Genomic DNA, 21,791 nt, shown 5'->3' with positions numbered 1-21,791 from the left:
ACTTGTCAGATGATGAGTTCCTGCCTCCAGCAGGGAGTAGGCAGAGAAAAGAGAAAAAGGGAAACTCCAACCAGTAGTTTTATTGTCCATTATTGCTGAGACTTTCTCTGCACCCTTGGCCTCTGCTCCAGCCAAGAATCCATTCACAATATCCTGCCTTGTTGTCTGGTCTACGCCTTCCCTTATGAATGCCCTGTCCTTTTATTGTCGGAGCTACAGTGGGCTCTCTGCTGTTAGCCCTGCCAAACACCAACCCACTGATCACCAGATAACCTGAGTGACACTGCCCATCTTAGGAGCAAACCCACTAAATGGCATATTATCTTTCATATGTTTTTATTGGCCAACTTTTGTATGCTGGGCATTATTTCTAATTGCCAGTAGGTTAGAAGGTACTAGGAAGACACTTGATCTGTTGAAGAACTGACGCTTTCTAATTGTGGTGTTGGAGAAGACTCTTAAGAGTCCCCTGGACAGCAAGGAGATCACACCAGTCAATCCTAAAGGAAAGCAACCCTGCATATTCACTGGAAGAACTGATAATGCAGCGGAAGCTCCAATACTTTGGCCACCTGATGCGAAGAGCAAACTCACTGGAAAAGACCCTCATGTTGGGAAAGACTGCAGGTTGGAGGAGAAGGGGGTGACAGAAGATGAGATGGTTGGATGGCATCATCAAATCAATGTACATGAGTTTGAACAAACTTTCAGAGGTGGTGAAGGACAGTCCTGGTGTACTGTAGTCCATGGGGTTGCAAATAGTCGGACATGACTTAGCAACTGAACAACAACAAAGGGATATACAAAAATCAGTATATTTGACTTATTTTTATAAGCTATCATTTAGATTGTATTTGTGAAAATGCTTAGAACTTCTATTTAATGACAAAAAGTTGAAATACCAGTTGACCTTTGGCATACGGAAATCTTGCCATTTGTTGCTTAGAACTGAAGGAGCTGAGAGCTGGCTCTCCTCCCAGGTTTCTGGCTGTGCCCCGAGCTTGGTTGTTTTACGCAGACTGACTGGGAAACCTCAGAAAGTAGATGCAGGTACAGCGGCTTCCACAATTTAATTGCTTCTCACGGATCCTAAAATCATAGAACCAGGGCCATAGGGCCGGAAGGGGCTGTAAAAATTCTTAATTCAACCTTTTCACTTTACAAATGAGGAAACTTGGGACTCAAGAAGTGAGGTGATCAAGGTGGTTTTTATCCAAATACACCTGTGAGTCTCCTCTTGGGAACAGAGATAGTACAAAGCCAAAGTCAGAGAAAAAAGTGGTCCAACGTTGGATGTAGTGTATGAATTTGTCATTTAAAGATGCTGTATAGCTTTAACCAGAGGGTTAATGGGGTTGAGAATAATCCCTATGAGGGTTAAGTTAAAGATCTGTTAAAGAAAAGAAACTTGGATTTTATAAGCTATGAGAAGTGATAAGGATGGAGATATTCTCAGAGGTAAGCTGTGTTTCCATTCCTCACTAAGACTTAATAGAACACATGGGTTCAGGGAGATGCAGAGGATTTCAACACAATTCAACATCAGTTAACGCTAGGAGTAAAGGCCCTTCAGTCCAGCTCCTTTCCACCTCAGTGTTAAAGGAAGCTAGAAAGCCAATTACTCTCGCAGCAGGGCCTCTCCCATACTGCATGGAAGAATGTACTGCAAACCTGTGTGCTTTACAAGCAAGGAAAACTATAATTGCAGGTGGGAAAGAACACCGGTTCTCTTTGTTTCTGCCAACATTTCAGTCTAGCAAGCTCCTCCCTTCTATAGCTGCAGAAATAGCACAGACTATTTTTTTTTAGCGCACAAAATATGTATTCCACGGCTCTATAAAACTTAACAGAACACTTTTTGTTAACATTCAAAAGATAATCTCTGCACAGCCCACCAAAAGGGCATGCATTCTTCAGAGACAGGCGCTGAGGGTGCCCACCTTTATCTTGAAAGCAACACCCACCTTCTGGTTTAAGCTTGGAAAGTCCCTCAGCAAGACTAACAAAGGTGGCAAGGGTGGGAGGGTAATACCTGACTTGCTCCAGCAGAGCCTGGGGGAGATCTTGTTGCCTGGGAGAAAGGGGTGGGATGGAGGGCTACCCAGGTGCAATCCCCCATGTGGGGTCACTTGGGAGGTCTGGTCCAGGACTGCCCTGGAGGCAGGAGGAAGCTTTTCCCTACCAAGGTGCTGCTCCATATGGTGACTCTGCTTTCTAGGTGGACCCAGTAGTAAAGAACTCACCTGCCAATGTAGGAGACATCGGAGATGTGGGTTTGATCCCTGGGAATATCCCCTGGAGTAGGAAATGGCAACCCACTCCAGTATTCTTGCCTGGAGAAATCCCATGGATGGAAAAGCCTGGAGGGCTATAGTCTGTCGGGTTGCAGAAGAGCCAGACATGACTGAAGTGACTTAGCATGCAAGCATGCAGCTGCTGCCACATCGGAGGGACCTGTGGTCTAGACCCCCCTGCAGAATCTGAGAGGTAGAACTCAGGGTGCAGCCAGCATTACTTATATCGTGACAACTGCAGTCTAGTGTCCACAGATGCAGAGTCGTGGTGCCACTGAAGAAAGCGGCAGAGGGCCGTTTACAAAGGTCCATGTCTCCAGGCAACCCTATACCAGTACGGGTACCACGGGCACATCTCCTCTCTCTTAAACACTCTCTGTTGAGCAGAGTTCTAACAGTCGTACATATTAACTTCTTTAAACCTCATAAGCACATTTCAGGGCAGGTACAATTACTATCCCTGCTTCAGAGATAAAGTGCTTCTTCTTTTTTTACTTTATTAAAATAAAAAACAATTTTTTTTAAGGTTTTAAAATATTTTGGCTGAAGCATGCAGATCTTAGTTTCCTGACCAGGGATTGAACCCAGGCCCCCGTGTAGTGGAAGTGCAGAGTCTTAACCACTGAACCACCAGTGAAGTTCCTGAAATGCTCCTTGAGGCACCAAGTGAAGTGACTTGCCCAGGGTCACCTGAGCGTCTGAATGTGGGCAGCTGGTTTCCAAGGCTCCATGTATAACCACCGCACTGTTCAGCCCTTCTGCGAAGCCTAAGGTCAGGTATCATCCCTCTTTTGGAGACCTTTGCTCCAGGCAGAAACTTCATCCCCTGTTGGCCTCGCACTGGCTTGCTAGTCTCCTAAAACTTCCTGACAGCCATCTTAGTTTTGATTTCTATTTAATTTTCCACCTCAGAAAGCAGTGCCAGGGAGGGGGAGGAATCTGGGATACTTTTGAAAATGATTTATTAACCAACAGTTCGAGGAAATGGAGGGCTTCCTGGCTGCCACCTGACCTCTGTCTGCGGCCTTCCTAATGTTTGCATTACTGCCCTGACCTTGTAAAGTGACCTGGAATAGCTTGCCTGCTTCCTTTTGCGTGTCCACTTTCAGAGCCCAGCTGTCAGCCTCTGCGAGTCTGTCAGTGAGTATCTCAAGGGTTCAAAATGGGGTGTGCACCCTTTAGAGGAGCACAATCTAACACTAAGCTCCAAATTCCTTCCCATAATTGAGCATTCATTAGTTTGACGGAACAAAAGCTGGCATTCTCTGTTATAAAGCAGGGGTCAGAACCAGTAGCTGTGTTTTGTTTGGCCTGCCGAGTGTTTAAATATTGAGAAATTTCACATAAAAATACAGATTTCCGGCTCCTCTTGGGAAAAAGGGAAGGGATGACAGCTCTGGGGCTCAGAGGAACAGCTGTCCCCTTCAGAGGAGACACTCCCTGGCTTCTCAGCATGACCTGCAGTCTCACCCTTGGCCTGCTTTGGGCATGGGTGCAGCTTTCCTGGCCTCTGCAGGAAGTGGAGTCGACAAAAAACTGTTTTGAAACCGTACTTCCCTCCCTTAAAATGTCGGCTGGCTTGGTTAGGTCGGTGGACCAGGATTGAACTGGGAGACCTGGTGCTCCCAGAGGGCAGTGTGTGCATGCTAAGTCATTTCAGTTGTGCCCGACTCTTTGTGACCCTGTGGACTGTAGCCTGCCAGGCTCCTCTGTCCATGGGATTCTCCAGGCAAAAATACTGGAGTGGGTGCCATACCCTCCTCCAGGGGATCTTCCTGACTCAGGGATCGAACCTGTGTCTCTTATGTCTCCTACACTGGCAGGCAGGTTTTTTACCACAAGCACCACCTAGGAAGCCCCCTGCCTGCCAAGAGGGCAGACGCTGTATTTTTTCTTTCCTGTCCCTGCACATGGCACGTAACTGTCTGGCACATAACAGACATCACTTAGGAATAAGTGAGTGACTAGCTCTCTGAAAAAAAAAAAAAAATTTCTGAGAGACAGAAACCTGCTCCCCAGCTACCGAAGTCCAGGCTTATTAATGCTTCAATAGCTTTTTGAATGACCACGGCTGCACCCTATACTTTTTAATTGGTTATGCTATAAAGATCTTTCCTGCTGTCACAAATGATATTGAATCCTGTTTAAAATCCCAGAGACTGTGTTGATAGTTTATTAGAATTTAGCTAGAAATTTAAAAACAAAGAACAGTATGAACAGCTGCCCCCATCAGCCTTCTAATTTTTTCTCAAGAGAGTTGGGGGTGATACTATTGAGGAGCAGCAAGTTACAAATGCAGATGGAACTGCAGGCCACTAGCACATGCAGCCGGAGAAGGCAATGGCACCCCACTCCAGTACTCTTGCCTGGAAAATCCCATGGATGGAGGAGCCTGGTGGGCTGCAGTCCATGGGGTCTTTAAGAGTCGGACACGATTGAGCGACTTCCCTTTCACTTTTCACTTGCATGCATTGGAGAAGGAAATGGCAACCCACTCCAGTGTTCTTGCCTGGAGAATCCCAGGGATGGAGGAGCCTGGTGGGCTGCAGTCCATGGGGTCACACAGAGTCGGACACGACTGAGCGACTTCACTTTCACTTTTCACTTTCATGCATTGGAGAAGGAAATGGCAACCCATCCAGTGTTCTTGCCTGGAGAATCCCAGGGACGGGGGAGCCTGGTGGGCTGCCGTCTATGGGGTCACACAGAGTCGGACACGACTGAAGCGACTTAGCAGCAGCAGCAGCAGCAGCACATGCAGCCGAGCTACGAGGGAAGCCAGGCTGGCGGGCTACAGTCCATGGGGTCGCAATGAGATGGACACAACGAAGCGACTCAACACAGCACCTGTGGGCAAACGTTTCAGCTAAGACACATGCCCTAATGCTGTCCAATGAGGCTGCTCTGCTTTCTGGATCCATCTCTAGATGATGTGGCTATGCTCAGTCGTGTCTGGCTCTTTGCCACCCTTTTGACTGTAGCCCACCAGGTTCCTCTGTTTATGGGATTTCCCAGGCAAGAATGGGTTGCCATTTTCTCCTCTAGGGGATCCTAGCAACCCAGGGATTGAACCCATGTCCCCTCTGTCTCCTGCATTGCGGGCAGATTCTTTACCCACTGAGCCATCAGGAAAGCCTATCTTTAGAGCATCAAACAAATGAACTTTGTCTTTTTTTAAAAAAAATATTGAACTATAGTTGATTTACAATGTTGTATTAATTTCTTCTGTGCAGGAAAGTGACTTAGTTATACATATATACTTTTTAATATTCATGTCCATTATGGTTTATCACAAGACACTGAATATAGTTCCCTAAGCTATATAGTCGCTTACTCCTTGGAAGGAAAGTTATGACCAACCTAGATAGCATATTCAAAAGCAGAGTCATTAGTTTGCCAACAAAGGCCCATCTAGTCAAGGCTATGGTTTTTCCAGTGGTCATGTATGGATGTGAGAGTTGGACTGTGAAGAAGGCTGAGCGCCGAAGAATTGATGCTTTTGAATGGTGGTGTTGGAGAAGACTCTTGAGAGTCCCTTGGACTGCAAGGAGATCCAACCAGTCCATTCTGAAGGAGGTCAACCCTGGGATTTCTTTGGAAGGAATGATGCTAAAGCTGAAACTCCAGTACTTTGGCCACCTCATGCGAAGAGTTGACTCATTGGGAAAGACTCTGATGCTGGGAGGGATTGGGGGCAGGAGGAGAAGGGGACGACAGAGGATGAGGTGGCTGGATGGCATCACCGACTCGATGGACATGAGTTTGAGTGAACTCCGGGAGTTGGTGATGGACAGGGAGGCCTGGCATGCTGCAATTCATGGGGTCGCAAAGAGTCGGACACGACTGAGCGACTGAACTGAACTGAACTGAAGCTATACAGTAGAACCTTGTTTATCCATCCTCTGTATAATGGTTTTCATCTGCTAATCCCACACTCCTAGTCCTTCCCTCTCCTAATCCACCCCACTTGGCAACCACAAGTCTGTTCCCCATGTCTGTGAGCCTGTTTCTGTTTTGTAGATATGGTCATTTACGTCATATTTTAGATTCCACATAAAAGTGATACCATATGGTATTTGTCTTTCCCTTTCTGACTTACTTCACTTAGTATGATAATCTCTCGGTCCATCCATATTGCTGCAGATGGCATTATCTCATTCTTTTTTCATAGCTGAGTAATATTCCACTGAGCATACGCATCATTTATACACATACACATATCTTCTTCATTCATTCATCTGTCAATGGACATTCAGGTTGTTTCCATGTCTTGGCTTCTGTGACACAGTATGAACATAGACATGCAGGTATCTTTTTGAATTATAGTTTTGTCTGGGTATATGGCCAGGTGTGGGATTGCTGGATTATATGGCAGCTCTATTTTTAGTTTTTTGAGGAACCTCCATACTGTTTTTCATAGCAGCTACATCAATTTACAGTCCCACCAGCAGTGTAGGAGGGTTCTCTTTTCTCTACATCCCTTTCAGCATCTGTAGACTTTTTTGGGGCTCCCAAATCTCCATGGATGTTGACTACAGCCATGAAATTAAAAGATGCTTGCTCCTTGGGAGGAAAGCTATGGCAAACCTAGACAGTGTACTAAAAAGCAGAGATATCACTTTGCCAACGAAGGTCCAAAAAAACTGTTTTTTCCCAGTAGTCATGTAGGGATATGAGAGTTGGACCATAATGAAGGCTGTGCACCAAAGAATTGATGTTTCTGAATTGTGGTGTTGGAGAAGACTCTTGAGAGTTCCTTGCACCAGTCGGAGAGCAACCCGGTCAATCCTAAAGGAAATCAACCCTGAATATTCATTGGAAAAGACCCTGTTGCTGAGAAAGATTAAGGGCAGGAGAAGGGGTTGACAGAGGATGAGATGTATGGATGGCATCACTGACTCAATGGACATGAGTTTAAGCAAACTCCTTGGGATAGTGAAGGACAAGCAAGCCTGGTGTACTGCAGTCCATGGGGTTGCAAATAGGACATGATTTAGTGACTGAACAACAGACTTTTTAATAACGGCCAAGCAAATGAACTTTGAACATGCTAGAAACCTCCTCAGCCCCCAACACCTGACTGGACAGAGCCTTTTTACTATTAGCCCTCTGCTCTTTGAAGACTAGCCACCAATGTGGTAGAATGGCTGGCATGAAGCATTAAGGGGTGACACCCTACTGGATGTCACCAGACTGAAGCAGAACTATAGGAAGTCTCGACTAGTTCTTGGCACTCAAGCAGAATACAGGGGTTTAACCATAACCACCAAGGAACGCTAGTCCTTTTCTGAGAAAATGAGCCCTCTCAACTTCAGGACTGACATGGCTCTGGGCACACAGTATGTGCTTAATAAATATTTGCTGAGTGAATAAATGAATAGAACACTTTGCTAGAGTCTAATGGAGAACCAGGTTCACGGTTCAGATGCGCAGGTGGGATGAAAAAATTATAAATGTCACGCTCCTTGCTGCTTGAGGCACATCACAGAGTCATTTCTGAGGAGAGTGATGTGATACCATCATACTTGTCCCATGAATGTTCTGAGAGAATTTATCAATATCCTGAAGCATGCAGACAGAACTGGCAGAATCAGTAATGAAAACTGCTCTTCGTAAATGTCCAAGTCAGTAATGAGAAATTTTTCCTGCTTGCCTCTCTCCATGGGTTAGGTCACAGAAGGGTCTGAGGCTACCAAGGCCTGGAAGCCCTCTTCCCATTGCCCTCCACCTGGCTCACATTTATAGAGCCTCACATTTTAATTTAGAGTCACAGCCACTAGGAAGCCTTCTCTGACGGCCAAGCTACTGGGTGTTCCAGTTACTATTGCTTGTAAAACAAATTACCCAGAAACCTAGTGGTGTAAAACAGTCATTATGTTCAGATTCTATAGGTCAGGCTTTCAGGCAGGACACAGTAGAGATGGCTTGTCTCTCCTCCATGATATCTGTAGCCTCATTGGAGCCTCTGCTAAAAAGACTTGAAGGCTAGGGGTGGTGGGAGTCATTTGGATGTATCTTTATACTCACATGTCTGTTGGTTGATGATGGCTGTCAGCTGGAATGACTACATGTGACCTCTCTCTGTGGGGTCTCTGCATGGGCTAATATGGGCTTCCTTACAACATGGTGGCTGGTTTAGAAGAGTGAGCATTCCCAAAGAGAACCAGCTTGAAGCTGTATCACTTTTTAAGACCTAGCCTTGAAGTCACGTAACATCACTTCCATGGTCACAGGCCCACCCAAATTCAGAAAAAATTAAAAAATGAAAACCAGATACCACTTCTCAATAGGAAGAATGTCAAAGTCACAGTGTAAGAAGGGCATGTGGGATGGCAGATACAGTTGTGGATATCTTTGTGGACTATAACCTTCCACACTGGGTTAGATGTGTTTCCTGACTCCAGCTCCTCCTGAACTTAAAAACTGCTTGTCTGCCTCCTCCTGAGACTGTGAGCTCAGTGAAGGAAGGAGCTGTGTGACTCGCTCACCTTCTGTTCCCAGCACAGTGCCTGGCGCACATGGTTATTGAATTGAACCAAATAAAAAGGAAGAGTCAGAAGGACTCTTGGAACCCCCTTTCATGCTGGCTGTTGGTGGCATAAGGGAAGTTTGACCAGGGCAATAAAGGAAACATGACAGAAATGTACGCAAACACCTTTCTGCAGCCTAAGGCTACTCCCTGTGAGCATATCACATATGATAAGGGAGTTTGCTGCCGTATGTCTCTCAGGTCGTACAGGAAATAACTTTAAGAATTATAACTGACTTCATGTGTTTCTCTTCTTGAACTTTTTGGAAGTATGTTTCCTCCTTATATCTCTGTGCCATAAAAATGGCAAGTATGAGATGAGAGTACCCAAAAGGCTGCCTTTTTTTTTTTTCTTTTTTTTAAATACACACACTAATGGTACAGCAGAAAGAAAGAAGTCAGAAAACCCCAACTTCAGTCTTGGCTCAGCCACTGAGCAGAAGCCCTGTAGCTTTGATATGCTGGCTAATTTTTCTAAATCTCAGTTTTCTTGTCCATAAAGTGGGTAGAAAAAAGGTGATAACACAATATACAAAAAAAACAAGATGCTATTACAAAGTATGGTGGGTTTAAAATATACTCACACATTCTTTGACATGCCTCCTTTTAGAAGATGGACTTTAATTTGTCCCATAAATGTGGGCCTGACTTAGTGATTATTTCAAATGAATAGAATATGGCAGAATATGATGCTGACTTTCAAAGCAAGGTCTCAGAGGTCACTCACAAGCCAGCCATCGTGTCATGAGGACACCTGAGCAGCTCATGGAAAGGCCCATGTAAGGAGGAGGAGAGGACTCCCGCCAGTAACCAGCACTTACTCGCCAGGTGGGGGAGTAACCTACCCTGGAAGGAGACTCTCCGGCCCCGTCAAGCCTCCTTCAGATGATGCGGTCCTGACCCACCAACGTCAGGACTGCAGCCTCCTAACAGACTCCGCACCCACACTGCCCAACTAAACTTCTCCTGGATTCCTGACCCACAGAAACCATGCGAGGCAGCATTTACTTTTAAGTTATTAAGTCTTGGGGTAATTTATTATACAGCACTAAGTAACATATATAATTACACCCCACTAGCCAACCAAAGGAGAAGGCAATGGCACCCCACTCCAGCACTCTTGCCTGGAAAATCCCATGGATGGAGGAGCCTGGAGGCTGCAGTCCATGGGGTCGCTAAGAGTCGGATACGACTGAGCAACTTCCCTTTCACTTTTCTCTTTCATGCATTGGAGAAGGAACTGGCAACCCACTCCAGTGTTCTTGTCTGGAGAATCCCAGGGACAGGGGAGCCTGGTGGGCTGCCGTCTATGGGGTCGCACAGAGTTGGACACGACTGAAGTGACTTAGCAGTAGCAGCAGCAGCAACCAACCAAAGGTATGGCTGGCATTTGTTTCTCTGAACATATGATGGGTTAGTTTTGATCCAAATACTGTCTTGCCTGCTCCCAGTGACTCAAAACATATTTATGTGTGAGGTAGCAGGCTGAGGAAGAGGTGGGGGGTGGGCAGCTGGGGGGAGTCCAATTTCACCTTTGGTAAGAGCCACACTAACCTGACTTTCTTAAGTAAACTGTCTTTGGAAACAGGCCCTCACCTAGTCAGTATTACAACTGCTTTTTAATAAGTGGGAAACAGCAACAATAACACAAACCCCCAAATTAACAACAGAACACAGATGGTCAGAAGCCAAAGCAGATGAGGGGGCCAGGAAACCGGACTCCAGGGAAGTGACTTCAGCGAGCACCATCCAGCGGTGCGGCTGCATCATCATCCACTAGCGGGCTTATACTTGGGGCGGGGGTAGGCTGGGGGGCAGGGGTCGCTCACGGTTGGCTTCGGGAATCTTAATCTCTGAGCTCTTTCTCACCTGGATGACATGGCTCTCCATCCAGCACTCATCAATCAGGGCCATTTTTCTCACCGGGTGTCCCCAGAAGAGCAAGAACTGTGCCCCTGGCTAGCCACATTTTGTGGCGGAGCCCCTCCTCTCCATCCCTAGCTAGCCCTTCGCTCGTCTGTGGGCCAGGTGTGTGGCTGCAGTCGGGTGTGGGGCCGAGGTCTGTAGGCAGGCGGTTTTCTCTGGGCAAAGACTAACCAGCTGGTGTAACGAACAATCTGCAATACCACCGTGTTAATCATCTGTGTTAACCCACTCAGCTAATTGGCCCCGACACTAAAATGCCAGCAGTCGTAATCAGTAGGCCTCCGAGGACCAGAGGCCTCAGGGAAGGAGTAAGAAGACCCTGGTTACAGCTGTGGCCCTTGTCACTTCCCCCTCTCCCCTCCCGCCAGAATCTGAAACCCTGGGAGATGCAACATGAGTCGGGAACTATTCCCACCTGCTCTCCTGAGAAAGAGTGAATTTCCATTTGCTCTGCTACCAACCTGCCAATCCTTCAAAGGAAGGGACATTCAGTCCCTTCCCTTCACCGTGAAACATCCCGTTCCCTTCAACATCCACTGCTGAAAACCCGTATTTAAATGGCATGATTTGTCTCCCAGATAACTTATGGTCCCCTCTCCTAACTCGTTCACTGGTTGGACTGACCCTGATGAAAGCTGCTCACAGAGATTTAGTGATGTGTTAATGGAGGCCTTGTCCCCGTCTTGCCCCAGATTACACTCAGGAGTTTCTGAAGGCTGTGACAGCTGCAGGGGACACAGGTTCTGGCCATGAAGCAACTCAGGCAAGCTGTCACGCTTTGTTTTTCTGCTGGTTAAATCCGAATGCTCCTAATTAGTCATCCTGCCCACTAAGGCCTGGGTGGACAATGGCGCGGGGATCAGGGGTGCTGAGACGCTATGAATACAAGTTCCTCGGGCTCCTGAAGTCTCGGCACCGGTGACTGGGTTGTGGGCACCGAGGCGCTGTGTTCCTGGGGGCTGTGGATTCAAAGACGTCAGCCCCCATGTGAATAAAGGTCATCACCTGTTGCTTCTTCGGTGAAAGGGCAGCTGCGCTGGGTGCCCACTTAGGCTTGGCCTTTGTCTGCTGACTCTGTGAACAGTGCCCACAGAGAATAACATTCTGATTCTGTGTTTGCTTGGTGGGGCAGAGCCATGCAAAATAACTTGCATACTTCCTCAGAGAAGAATTCGGCCAAGTGTGTTTTTAAAAAGTGGCCTCAAAATGCCTTAAACATCACCTTTTGTGATCACACTCACTAGCAAGAACACACTAGAACATCTTCATGGTAGGGCTGGGCACCGCTTGTGTTATTTCTTCAGGAGCCAATTCTGACAAATGTTTAAGCCCCAAGGAGGACAATTCCTGAGCTCTGTGGGAGTGGGGAACTAGAGAGAAATCTAACTGAAAAGTCAGTGAGCTGTTTGGGAAGGTTTAGTGTTCAGAAAATTTGCAACATTGAACAACCTACTGTTGCTCCAATATGTAAAACATTGAGATTTTATTTGCCTTCAGAATTCTGTGCATTATTTTACAAAGCAGCATTTCTAACATTGTTTTGTTTAAGGGCTTATGTTAAATTAATTTGTTTGCTTTTCTTTTATGGAGAGAGAGTGCTAATGAGTTCAGGACAGTGTAGGTACATGTGTGTGTATTTATCCATCCATCCATTCATCCATCCATCCATTGTGTCATTTGAACATTTACATGCTCAGTTGCTTAGTATAAATGTTCACTGGTTTAGCATAAAACAAACAACTCAGACCACCCGAGGCCCCTTTACCCCTCTCTCTCTCCATGGCTCTTGACGGCTATGAATCCTCTGCTTTAGTACTCTCCCCACTTCACATCTCTTTAGTTCCAAAGTTCAGATTCTTCCACCTTTTTTCATAATTAAAACTCACCTATTGGAATTTATCTCCCCTCAGGTATCATTCTGTGCTTTCAACTTAATAAGACAAAAGAATTTGTGCTAAAATAATAATTTACTCCTCTCAGGGAATATATAGGCATACCTCAGAGATACCGTGGGCTCAGTTCCACACCACTGAGATAAAGCAAAGCATCATTGTAAAGCGAGTCACATGAATTTTCTGGTTTTCCACCAAACTGCTATTAAGTGTACAAGCATAACGTCTGAAAAAAATCACACACCTTAATTAAAAAATACCTTATTAATAAAAAATGCTGATCATTATCTGTCAATGCAGGGTTGCCACCCACCTTCAACTGGTGAAAAACACAGTATCTGCAAAGTGCAATAAAATGAAGTATGCCTGTGTTTCATATTAACTAGAATCGCATTGTTTTAAGCTGGAGGTAGGGGCTAGTCTGGAAAGTTAGGGCCCAGGGAACGTGAACAATTGGGAAATCAGTTCTGAGACTGCCCCACAAGAAGAGTGTGTGTGTGTTGGCAGGTGAGGCGGTGAGTGGTAAAGGGAGTGGGTGGGGAAGGGCTGCTCTAACCAACTGCCTCACCCCTGGGATCACCCAGCATCCTCTCTCATGAATGGTATACAAATGGAATCATTCACTGCTTAGCTTACATACATCCCAAAGGTGAGTAACACCAGAAGAGTCAGTCATTCACAGACATCTTAGGCTTTTGTCACAAAAGCACAGGGAGCCAACATTTAGAAGTCAAGTCTGACCTTTCCTTTCAGCAAGTGGAAAGAGCTTTAGAAAAAGCCTCTATCACTTACACAGCCTGAGGAGTGACATATTAAACCGTGGCTCTGATTTGCTCCTTGAGAGCAGCTAGGATCTAGTGAATGCTAATTTGCATATACTAATGTATTCTACTGATAAAATGAGGGATTTGCTTATCAGTGCTAAAAGAGCCAAAAGGGATCTGAGTAAGGAGATGGTTGTCACACATGTAACAGAGGAATGGGAGACTAATACAACAAGCCAAGCATGGAGGGTCATGGGATTGCTTCCGCTGTCCCACTGGAATGTATCTTTTTGTTGTATTCCTGTTGTAAAGCTTTCCCATGAATCGCCAATAATGCTGGGCAGATTGAAAGTAACGAAACACGAATTCTATTCTACTTTCCTTTCTCAAAGCATCAAACTGGGAAAAACATCTCTAAAACAGTAGCCTCGTTTCCCCATTAAAAACATGCACCAACACTTGTCCATTCACTCTCACATGCTTAAGATAGACACTGCCTGCCAAATACTTTCTGAGGAACTGCTGTGTCATTTTAAAACACCACTATGCATTCAAACCTCCTGAAAATTTGTAAGATTTGGAAAAAAAAAATAGCACATTCTGTCAGATTTATATTCAAGGAGCAAAGATCGCATGTTTTTCCAACAATATCTACTTTACTGAACAGAAATTCATTTGAAATTCCAAACTTAAATGGACAACTCAAACTGGTGTACCCACCCCATCCCCAGCTCTTGGGATTCGGAGAGTCTCTGCTCGCATCTTCTGTGCCCTGCTGCTAGGACAGGAGAAGCACTTGTCCCGTCTTACCTGTTACAATGCTGTCACTGATTGTTGCGTTGCTTTAGTTGCTAAGCCATGTCTTTTGCGAGCCCATGGACTGCAGCCCACCAGACTCCTTGGTCCATGGGATTTCCCAGGCAAGTGGGCTGCCATTTCCTTCTCCAGGGGATCTTCCAGGCCCAGGGACTGAACCTGCATCTCCTGCATTGCAGGTGGATTCTTTACCATCTGAGCCGCCTGGGAAGCCCCTGCCACTGATTAGGAATGACTGTGTGGAGCTAACTACTACATTTCCACCTGATAGTAAAAGCCAGTGAGCAGCTTAAGAGAAATGTCATATGACATCCCTTATATGTGGAATCTAAAAAGAAATGATACATATGAACTTATTTACAAAACAGACTCACAGACGTAGAAAAGGAACTTATGGTTGCCGGGGGGAAGAATGGGGGGAAGGGATAGTTAGGGATGGACACATACACACTACAATATTCAAAATGGATAACCAAGAAGGTCCTACTGTATAGCACAGGGAACTCTGCTCCATGTTATGTGGCAGCCTGGATGGGAGGGGAGTTTAGGGGAGAATGGATTCAGAATGTATGGCTGAGTCTCTTCGCTACCCACCTGAAACTCTCACAACATTGTTAATCAGCTATTGTTGTTGTTAGTCAGTTGCCCAGTCGTGTCTGACTCTTTGCGACCCCATGGATTGCAGCACGCCAGGCTTCCCTGTCCTTCACCATCTCCTGAAGTTTGCCCAAGTTCATGTCCATTGCATCGGTGATGCCATCCAGCCATCTCATCCTCTGATGCCCTCTTCTCCTTCTGCCCTGAATCTTTTCCAGTAAAAAGACAAAGATTTGGCACTGTCATAAGCTACAAATGGTGCCAATAACTGGCAACACCACTCACTGGCCAGTGGGCAGGTGATTCAAGTGCCCAGAACAACTAGAGGAAGTCTCATTTGCTGAGGAGTGTCAGTCCGCGCTATTTATCTCCCATGTTCAAGTGTACAAAAGCAGACAGACTGCATGCAAAGAGGCCAATGAATTCAAATACTCAGAAGAGGGGGGAATTTTTTCTTGAGTGTAATATCAGAGGCATAATCTGCTGATTTGCTGAAGTGAATCTATCTGCTAAAACTTTGGGGACTATTACTTATAAACATGAAAACAGCGAGAAAGAAAAAGGTTGCACGTTTTTTGATACCGTAATTCTTTCAGTGTCTTTAGTTAGGGTGGTAGTGTTGTGCACTATATTATCTTAAGATTTTTGAATATATACTTATAAATCCCCTTTTTATCATGTTTATTCAATTTTTACCTTTCTTTTTCTCTCTGGAGAGGAAGATATTTACATTTTGTTTTTTAAATAAAAGCTAATAGGAAAACTCAAATTCACTTGAGAGAAATTTGTAGAAAGGAATCCAAGCCCTTAGGAAAGATACTTATATTGACATTTGTAGTCGTGGTTCAGTCACTAAGTTGCATCTGACTCTTGCAACCCCGTGGACTGTAGTCTGCCAGGCTCCTCTGTCCATGGGATTTTCTAGGTAAGAATACTGGAGTGGGTTGCCATTGCCATTACTCAAGATTAATTCTTCAGTTACTTACTTGAGTTTCTTCCTCTCCCTTGCAAAATTTATAAACTGAAATTCATTTTTCTACAGTCATTTCACTTGATAGAAGAGACGCTTTTATTTGTTGTTCTGTTGTTAAGTCATGTCCTACTCTTTGTGACCCCATGAACTGCAGCATGCCAGGCTTCCCTGTCCATCACCATCTTCTGGAGTTTGCTCAAACTCCTGTCCATTGATTTGATGATGTCATCCAACCATCTCATCCTCTGTCGCCCACTTTTTCTCCTGCCCTCAAGCTTTCCCAGCATCTGGGTCTTTTCCAGTGAGTCAGCTCTTCCCATCAGGTGGCCAAAGTACTGGAGCTTCAGCTTCAGCATCAGTCCTTCCAATGACTATTCAGGGTTGATCTCCTTTAGGATTGACTGGTTTGATCTCCTTGCTGTCCAAGGATGCTTTTACAGAGACCTTTATTTTAGGAGTGAGAATGGGAATGGAATGGAGGAAATAACTTACTCTGAAACTCCTGAAGCTGACTTGAAACAGAGTGGCATAGCACCCAGACAGAGGCGGAAATGGTACAGGACGACCTGGGGCTGGCAGCTGGGTTAGTGAGGTGGGATTTCCTACCATGTCTGACATGGACTGTCACAAAGCAATAGTATTTTTCCCCATTCTTGTGTTCACTTCTCTGTTTCCAAGAACAGTTCAGATTCAGAAAACAGACCAGAAATTTACTCTGAAACCAAGGGAAGATAGGGCAGAGGTTTCTTTCAGTACTGATAGACTAGATGTAGATAGATCAAAAGCTAAATCCAATTTAACCCACCTCAGGCAGAAAAAGTAATTGAATTAAACTTCCTCTCAATATGATAGGTTTGGAGATCTTAAAGCCACGCACAAAGAACCAGGTTAGAGAGAACTGTGGAGCAAACAGACAGCATGGAGCTCTGGCCACCCCCGCCTACAGGGAGTTTGATAAGCTGTTGATTGCCTCTATTGCTTTATGATGGAGGCTGAAACTGATTAAGCTGCTTATGGGGCTCTGAGGCTAATGGTCTGGCCCACCAAGAATACAGCTGCCACTGATTTAGGTAAGCTGCTTGGCATTGTATGGTTTGATTATTACAAGGGGGGAAAAAAAGAAAGAAAAAAGACAGCAGGGTATAAGAGAGCTTTTTAAAAGAGAAGGCTTTATTATGCCAAATAGCTATACTACTTTGACACCCTAAAATGAATATGGACTTACTGATTCTTTCTCTTCATCTGGTATCATAACTTGTTTTTGAAAGGCTTCCTCAAAAAGTACTCACTTTGGAGCCTACTCATTCCATATCAAATCACCTTTACAAGAATACACCACCGGTGCCTTTAAACTCACTTCTCCAGTGCTAAGAGTTTGGGTTCTTAGATCACTGATCCTGATTGTAGAAATACATAGGTGTACACTGGGTCTTGTAACCAATTCCTCCCCATGAATACCACCGGGCAATCACAATTAAAACTGCATCTCTTTCCATACCAGTCAGCAGATCCCTGTTTGATTACGTGGTAAAGGGCAGCAGGACTGAAGGGGTGGAGAGAGCTGGTAGGTGCAAATAGATTTAAGTTGGATGCACATGTGAAAATCAAAACCCTAGTGTTCGCTCAGCCCTCTCTAATAAACACTCTAAAACTACCATTTACTGGTACTATTCCTACCATTTAAAATAAGTTGTCTGGGGGAGCAAAAAAAAAAAAAAACAAAAAAACCCATAAAATCCTTGAGGTGAAATTACTTTTCAAGGTTTTATTTATTTTTTCAGTCTTGAAAATGAGTGAAGGATCTGAACACAGATTAAGTTGACCTTCTTTCTTCAGGGCAAAACAACAAAGAAAAGAACTGAATCACAGCAGTTTGATATGTTCTGAAAGTTGTCACAATTACCACTACTATTATTATTACATAATAGACCAGGAGCTAACTGTGGCTCAGATCATGAACTCCTTATTGCCAAATTCAGACTTAAATTGAAGAAAGTAGGGAAAACCACTAGACCATTCAGGTATGACCTATATCAAATCCCTTATGATTATACAGTGGAAGTGAGAAATAAATTTAAGGGACTAGATTTGATAGAGTGCCTGATGAACTATGGACAGAGGTTTGTGACATTGTACAGGAGACAGGGGGTCAAGACCATCCCCAAGAAAAAGAAATGCAAAAAAGCAAAATGGCTGCCTGAGGAGGCTTTACAAATAGCTCTGAAAAGAAGAGAAGTGAAAAGCAAAGGAGAAAAGGAAAGATATACCCATTTGAATGCAGAGTTCCAAAGAATAGCAAGGAGAGATAAGAAAGCCTTCCTCAGTGATCAATGCAAAGAAATAGAGGAAAACAATAGAATGGGAAAGGCTAGAGATCTCTTCAAGAAAATTAGAGATACCAAGGGAACATTTCATGCAAAGATGGGGACAATAAAGGACAGACATGGTATGGACCTAACAGAAGCAGAAGATATTAAGAAGAGGTGGCAAGAATACACAGAAGAACTGTACAAAAAAGATCTTCATGACCCGGATAATCACGATGGTGTGATCACTCACCTAGAGCCAGACATCCTGTAATGAGAAGTCAAGTGGGCCTTAGGAAACATCACTAAAAACAAAGCTAGTGAAGGTGATGGAATTCCAGTTAAGCTCTTTCAAATCCTGAAAGATGATGCTGTGAAAGTGCTGCACTCAATATGCCAGCAAATTTGGAAAACTCAGCAGTGGCCACAGGACTGGAGAAGGTCAGTTTTCATTCCAATCCCAAAGAAAGGCAATGCCAAAGAATGCTCAAACTACCACACAATTGCACTCATCTCACATGCTAGTAAAGTAATACTCAAAATTATCCAAGCCAGGATTCAGCAATACGTGAACCGTGAACTCCCTGATGTTCATGCTGGTTTTAGAAAAGGCAGAGGAACCAGAGATCAAATCGCCAACATCTGCTGGATCATGGAAAAAGCAAGAGAGTTCCAGAAAAACATCTATTTCTGTTTTATTGACTATGCCAAAGCCTTTGACTGTGTGGATCACAATAAACTCTGGAAAATTCTGAAAGAGATGGGAATACCAGACCATCTGACCTGCCTCTTGAGAAACCTGTATGCCGGTCAGGAAGCAACAGTTAGAACTGGACATGGAATAACAGACTGACTCCAAATAGGAAAAGGAGTACGTCAAAGCTGTATATTGTCACCCTGCTTATTTAACTTATATGCAGAGTACATCATGAGAAATGCTGGGCTGGAAGAAACACAAGCTAGAATCAAGCTTGCCAGGAGAAATATCAATACCTCAGATATGCAGACGACACCACCCTTATGGCAGAAAGTAAAGAAGAACTAAAGAGCCTCTTGATGAAAGTGAAAGAGGAGAGTGAAAAAGTTGGCTTAAAACTCAACATTCAGAAAACGAAGATCATGGCATCCGGTCCCATCACTTCATGGCAAATAGATGGGGAAGCAGTGGAAACAGTAGCAGGCTTTTTTTTTTTCTCCAAAATCACTGCAGATGGTGATTGCAGCCATGAAATTAAAAGACGCTTACTCCTTGGAAGGAAAGTTATGACCAACCTAAACAGCATATTCAAAAGCAGAGACATTACTTTGCCAACAAAGGTCCGTCTAGTCAAGGCTATGGTTTTTCCAGGGGTCATGTATGGATGTGAGAGTTGGACTATAAAGAAAGCTGAGCACTGAAGAATTGATGCTTTTGAACTGTGGTGTTGGAGAAGACTCTTGAGAGTCCCTTGGACTGCAAGGAGATTCAACCAGTCCATCCTAAAGGACATCATTCCTAAGTGTTCATTGGAAGGACTGATGTTGAAGCTGAAACTCCAATCCTTTGGCCGTGTGATGCAAAAAGCTTACTCATTTGAAAAGACCCTGATGCTAGAAAAGACTGAAGAAGGGAGGAGAAGGGGACAACAGAGAATGAGAGGGATGCCATCACCAACTCAATGGATATGAGTTTGGGTAAACTGCGGGAGTTGGTGATGGACAGGGAGTCCTGGTGTGCAGCAGTCCATGGGGTTGCAAAGAGTCAGACATGACTGAGTGACTGAACTGATTATTATGTAATTGACTCTTGAAAGAATCCAGAAAATATGGAAAAGAAAGCAATGCTTTCATGTAGCATCTGAAAACGTGTTAGAGAATGAGCTGTTGATTTAATGATTAAGCAAAGCCTAACATATTCAGAACTTTGGGTTGGTTTTCTTCCTGGCTGTTAACTTGGTCAATCATTGAAAGGATATATGTATACTAATAAAAATACAAAAAGATTTTCACTCCTACATGCTCTGTTCTGGTTTGTTTGTTTGTTTGTTTGTTTTCCTAATGTAACATCATCCAACTGTTTGGCTTGAACACAAGTCAGGGTTTAATATATTCATTGTCCTTGATGTCTTTTTTCCTTGTACAATTTTTTTTACCGATTCAATTCACCTATCATAAAATTCACTCTTTTGAAGTATACAATTCATTAGCTTTTAGTACAGTTACAAAGTTGTGCAACCATCACAACTAATTCCAGAACATTTTCATCATCCCCAAAGAAAGCCCCACACCATCAGCAGCTACTCCTCACCCCATGGCTTGTCCTGGGCGCTGGCAATCACTCACCTTCTTTGTCTCTAAGGATTGGCCTATTTTGGACATTCTAAGAAAAGTCTACATAAAATAAGGACCATAAATATGTATTCTTTTCTGTCTGGCTTCTTTCAGCATGATGCTCTTAAGGCTCATCCATGTTGTATCCTTCATTCCATTTTATGTCCAAATACTATTGCTTTAAGTGGATATACAACATTTTGTTTATCCATTCATTAGCTAATGAACACTCAAGTTGTTGCCACTTTTTAGCTATCACGAATAATGATGTTTGAACACTCCCATACAAGTTTTTATGTGGACATATGTTTTCAGTTCTCTAGGGTATGGCACCCCACTCCAGTACTCTTGCCTGGAAAATCCCATGGATGGAGGAGCCTGGTAGGCTGTAGTCCATGGAGTTGTGAAGAGTTGGACACGACTGAGCAACTTCACTTTCACTTTTCACTTTCATGCACTGGAGAAGGAAATGGCAACCCACTCCAGTGTTCTTGCCTGGAGAATCCCAGGGATGGGGGAGCCTGGTGAGCTGCCATCTATGGGGTGGCACAAAGTCGGACATGACTGAATCGACTTAGCAGCAGCAGCAGCAGGGTATGTGCCTAGGAATGGAATGGCTGGGTCATAGGGAAACTCTACATTTAACTTTTTAAGGGACTGCCCAGCTATTTTCCTAAGTGGCTGCACCGCTTGCCCTTTCTACCAGCAAGTGTACAAGAGCTCCAGTTTCTCTAAATCCTAGCCAGCATTTCTTATTGTCCTATAATATCTTTTTACATTAAGCTTTCTCATTCTGAATAGAAAATAATTATCTGGGCTTGTGAATATAAGTACACTAATGATGACAGAATTCAGTACCAAGAACATAAGCATCAAAAACACATCCCTGGGGAGAAAACAGACATGAAATGGCCCCATGAAGTGCTTACCTGCTGCAGATCAGCGAGGGAATACAGGTGGATCTGTTGAAGGAGGTATTCTCTGGGGAAAATTCTGAAAACAAGGACAGAAACACAAATTGTAGTACTGCCACAAAACGCTTTTTTCTGAGAAGTTTCCAAGTTCTCATTCAAGAATCCTTTTCCACCTAATAACTCCTCCTCCCCACATCCTCTGAGAAACCTATAATAATACCTTTTTCCAGGTATTTTTCTTTCTAACACAGATACCACAGAGGAAGTAAAAGTGTGACCCTTGATTTCTGATATACTCCAAGATGCTCGGAGTACAGTGCAGTGGTCCAGGCCTGAGGACCAGAGCACCAGGTTTCTCGCACCAGCTGTACCCCTGAACGGTGTGTCATCTCAGGCAAGTCCTAAAACCCACGTAGCTTCAGATTCTTCACTGTTTAATGAGGATGACTGAACTTGGTATCTTAAATATC

General features: G+C 44.3%; 1 protein-coding gene across 1 annotated transcript in view; it reads right to left on the bottom strand.

The window, feature by feature from the left end:
- The window catches only part of PLEKHM3 (pleckstrin homology domain containing M3), a 213,784-nt gene that overhangs the window by 80,974 nt on the left and 111,019 nt on the right, over positions 1-21,791 (bottom strand). Inside the window, 1 exon segment of the mRNA XM_005676438.3 lies at positions 21,337-21,400. Coding sequence (XP_005676495.2) covers positions 21,337-21,400 — 64 coding nt within the window.

Source organism: Capra hircus, chromosome 2 (assembly GCF_001704415.2).
Source record: "Capra hircus breed San Clemente chromosome 2, ASM170441v1, whole genome shotgun sequence".
Classification (NCBI taxonomy): domain Eukaryota; kingdom Metazoa; phylum Chordata; class Mammalia; order Artiodactyla; family Bovidae; genus Capra; species Capra hircus.
This window is presented reverse-complemented; position numbering and strand designations above follow the sequence as displayed.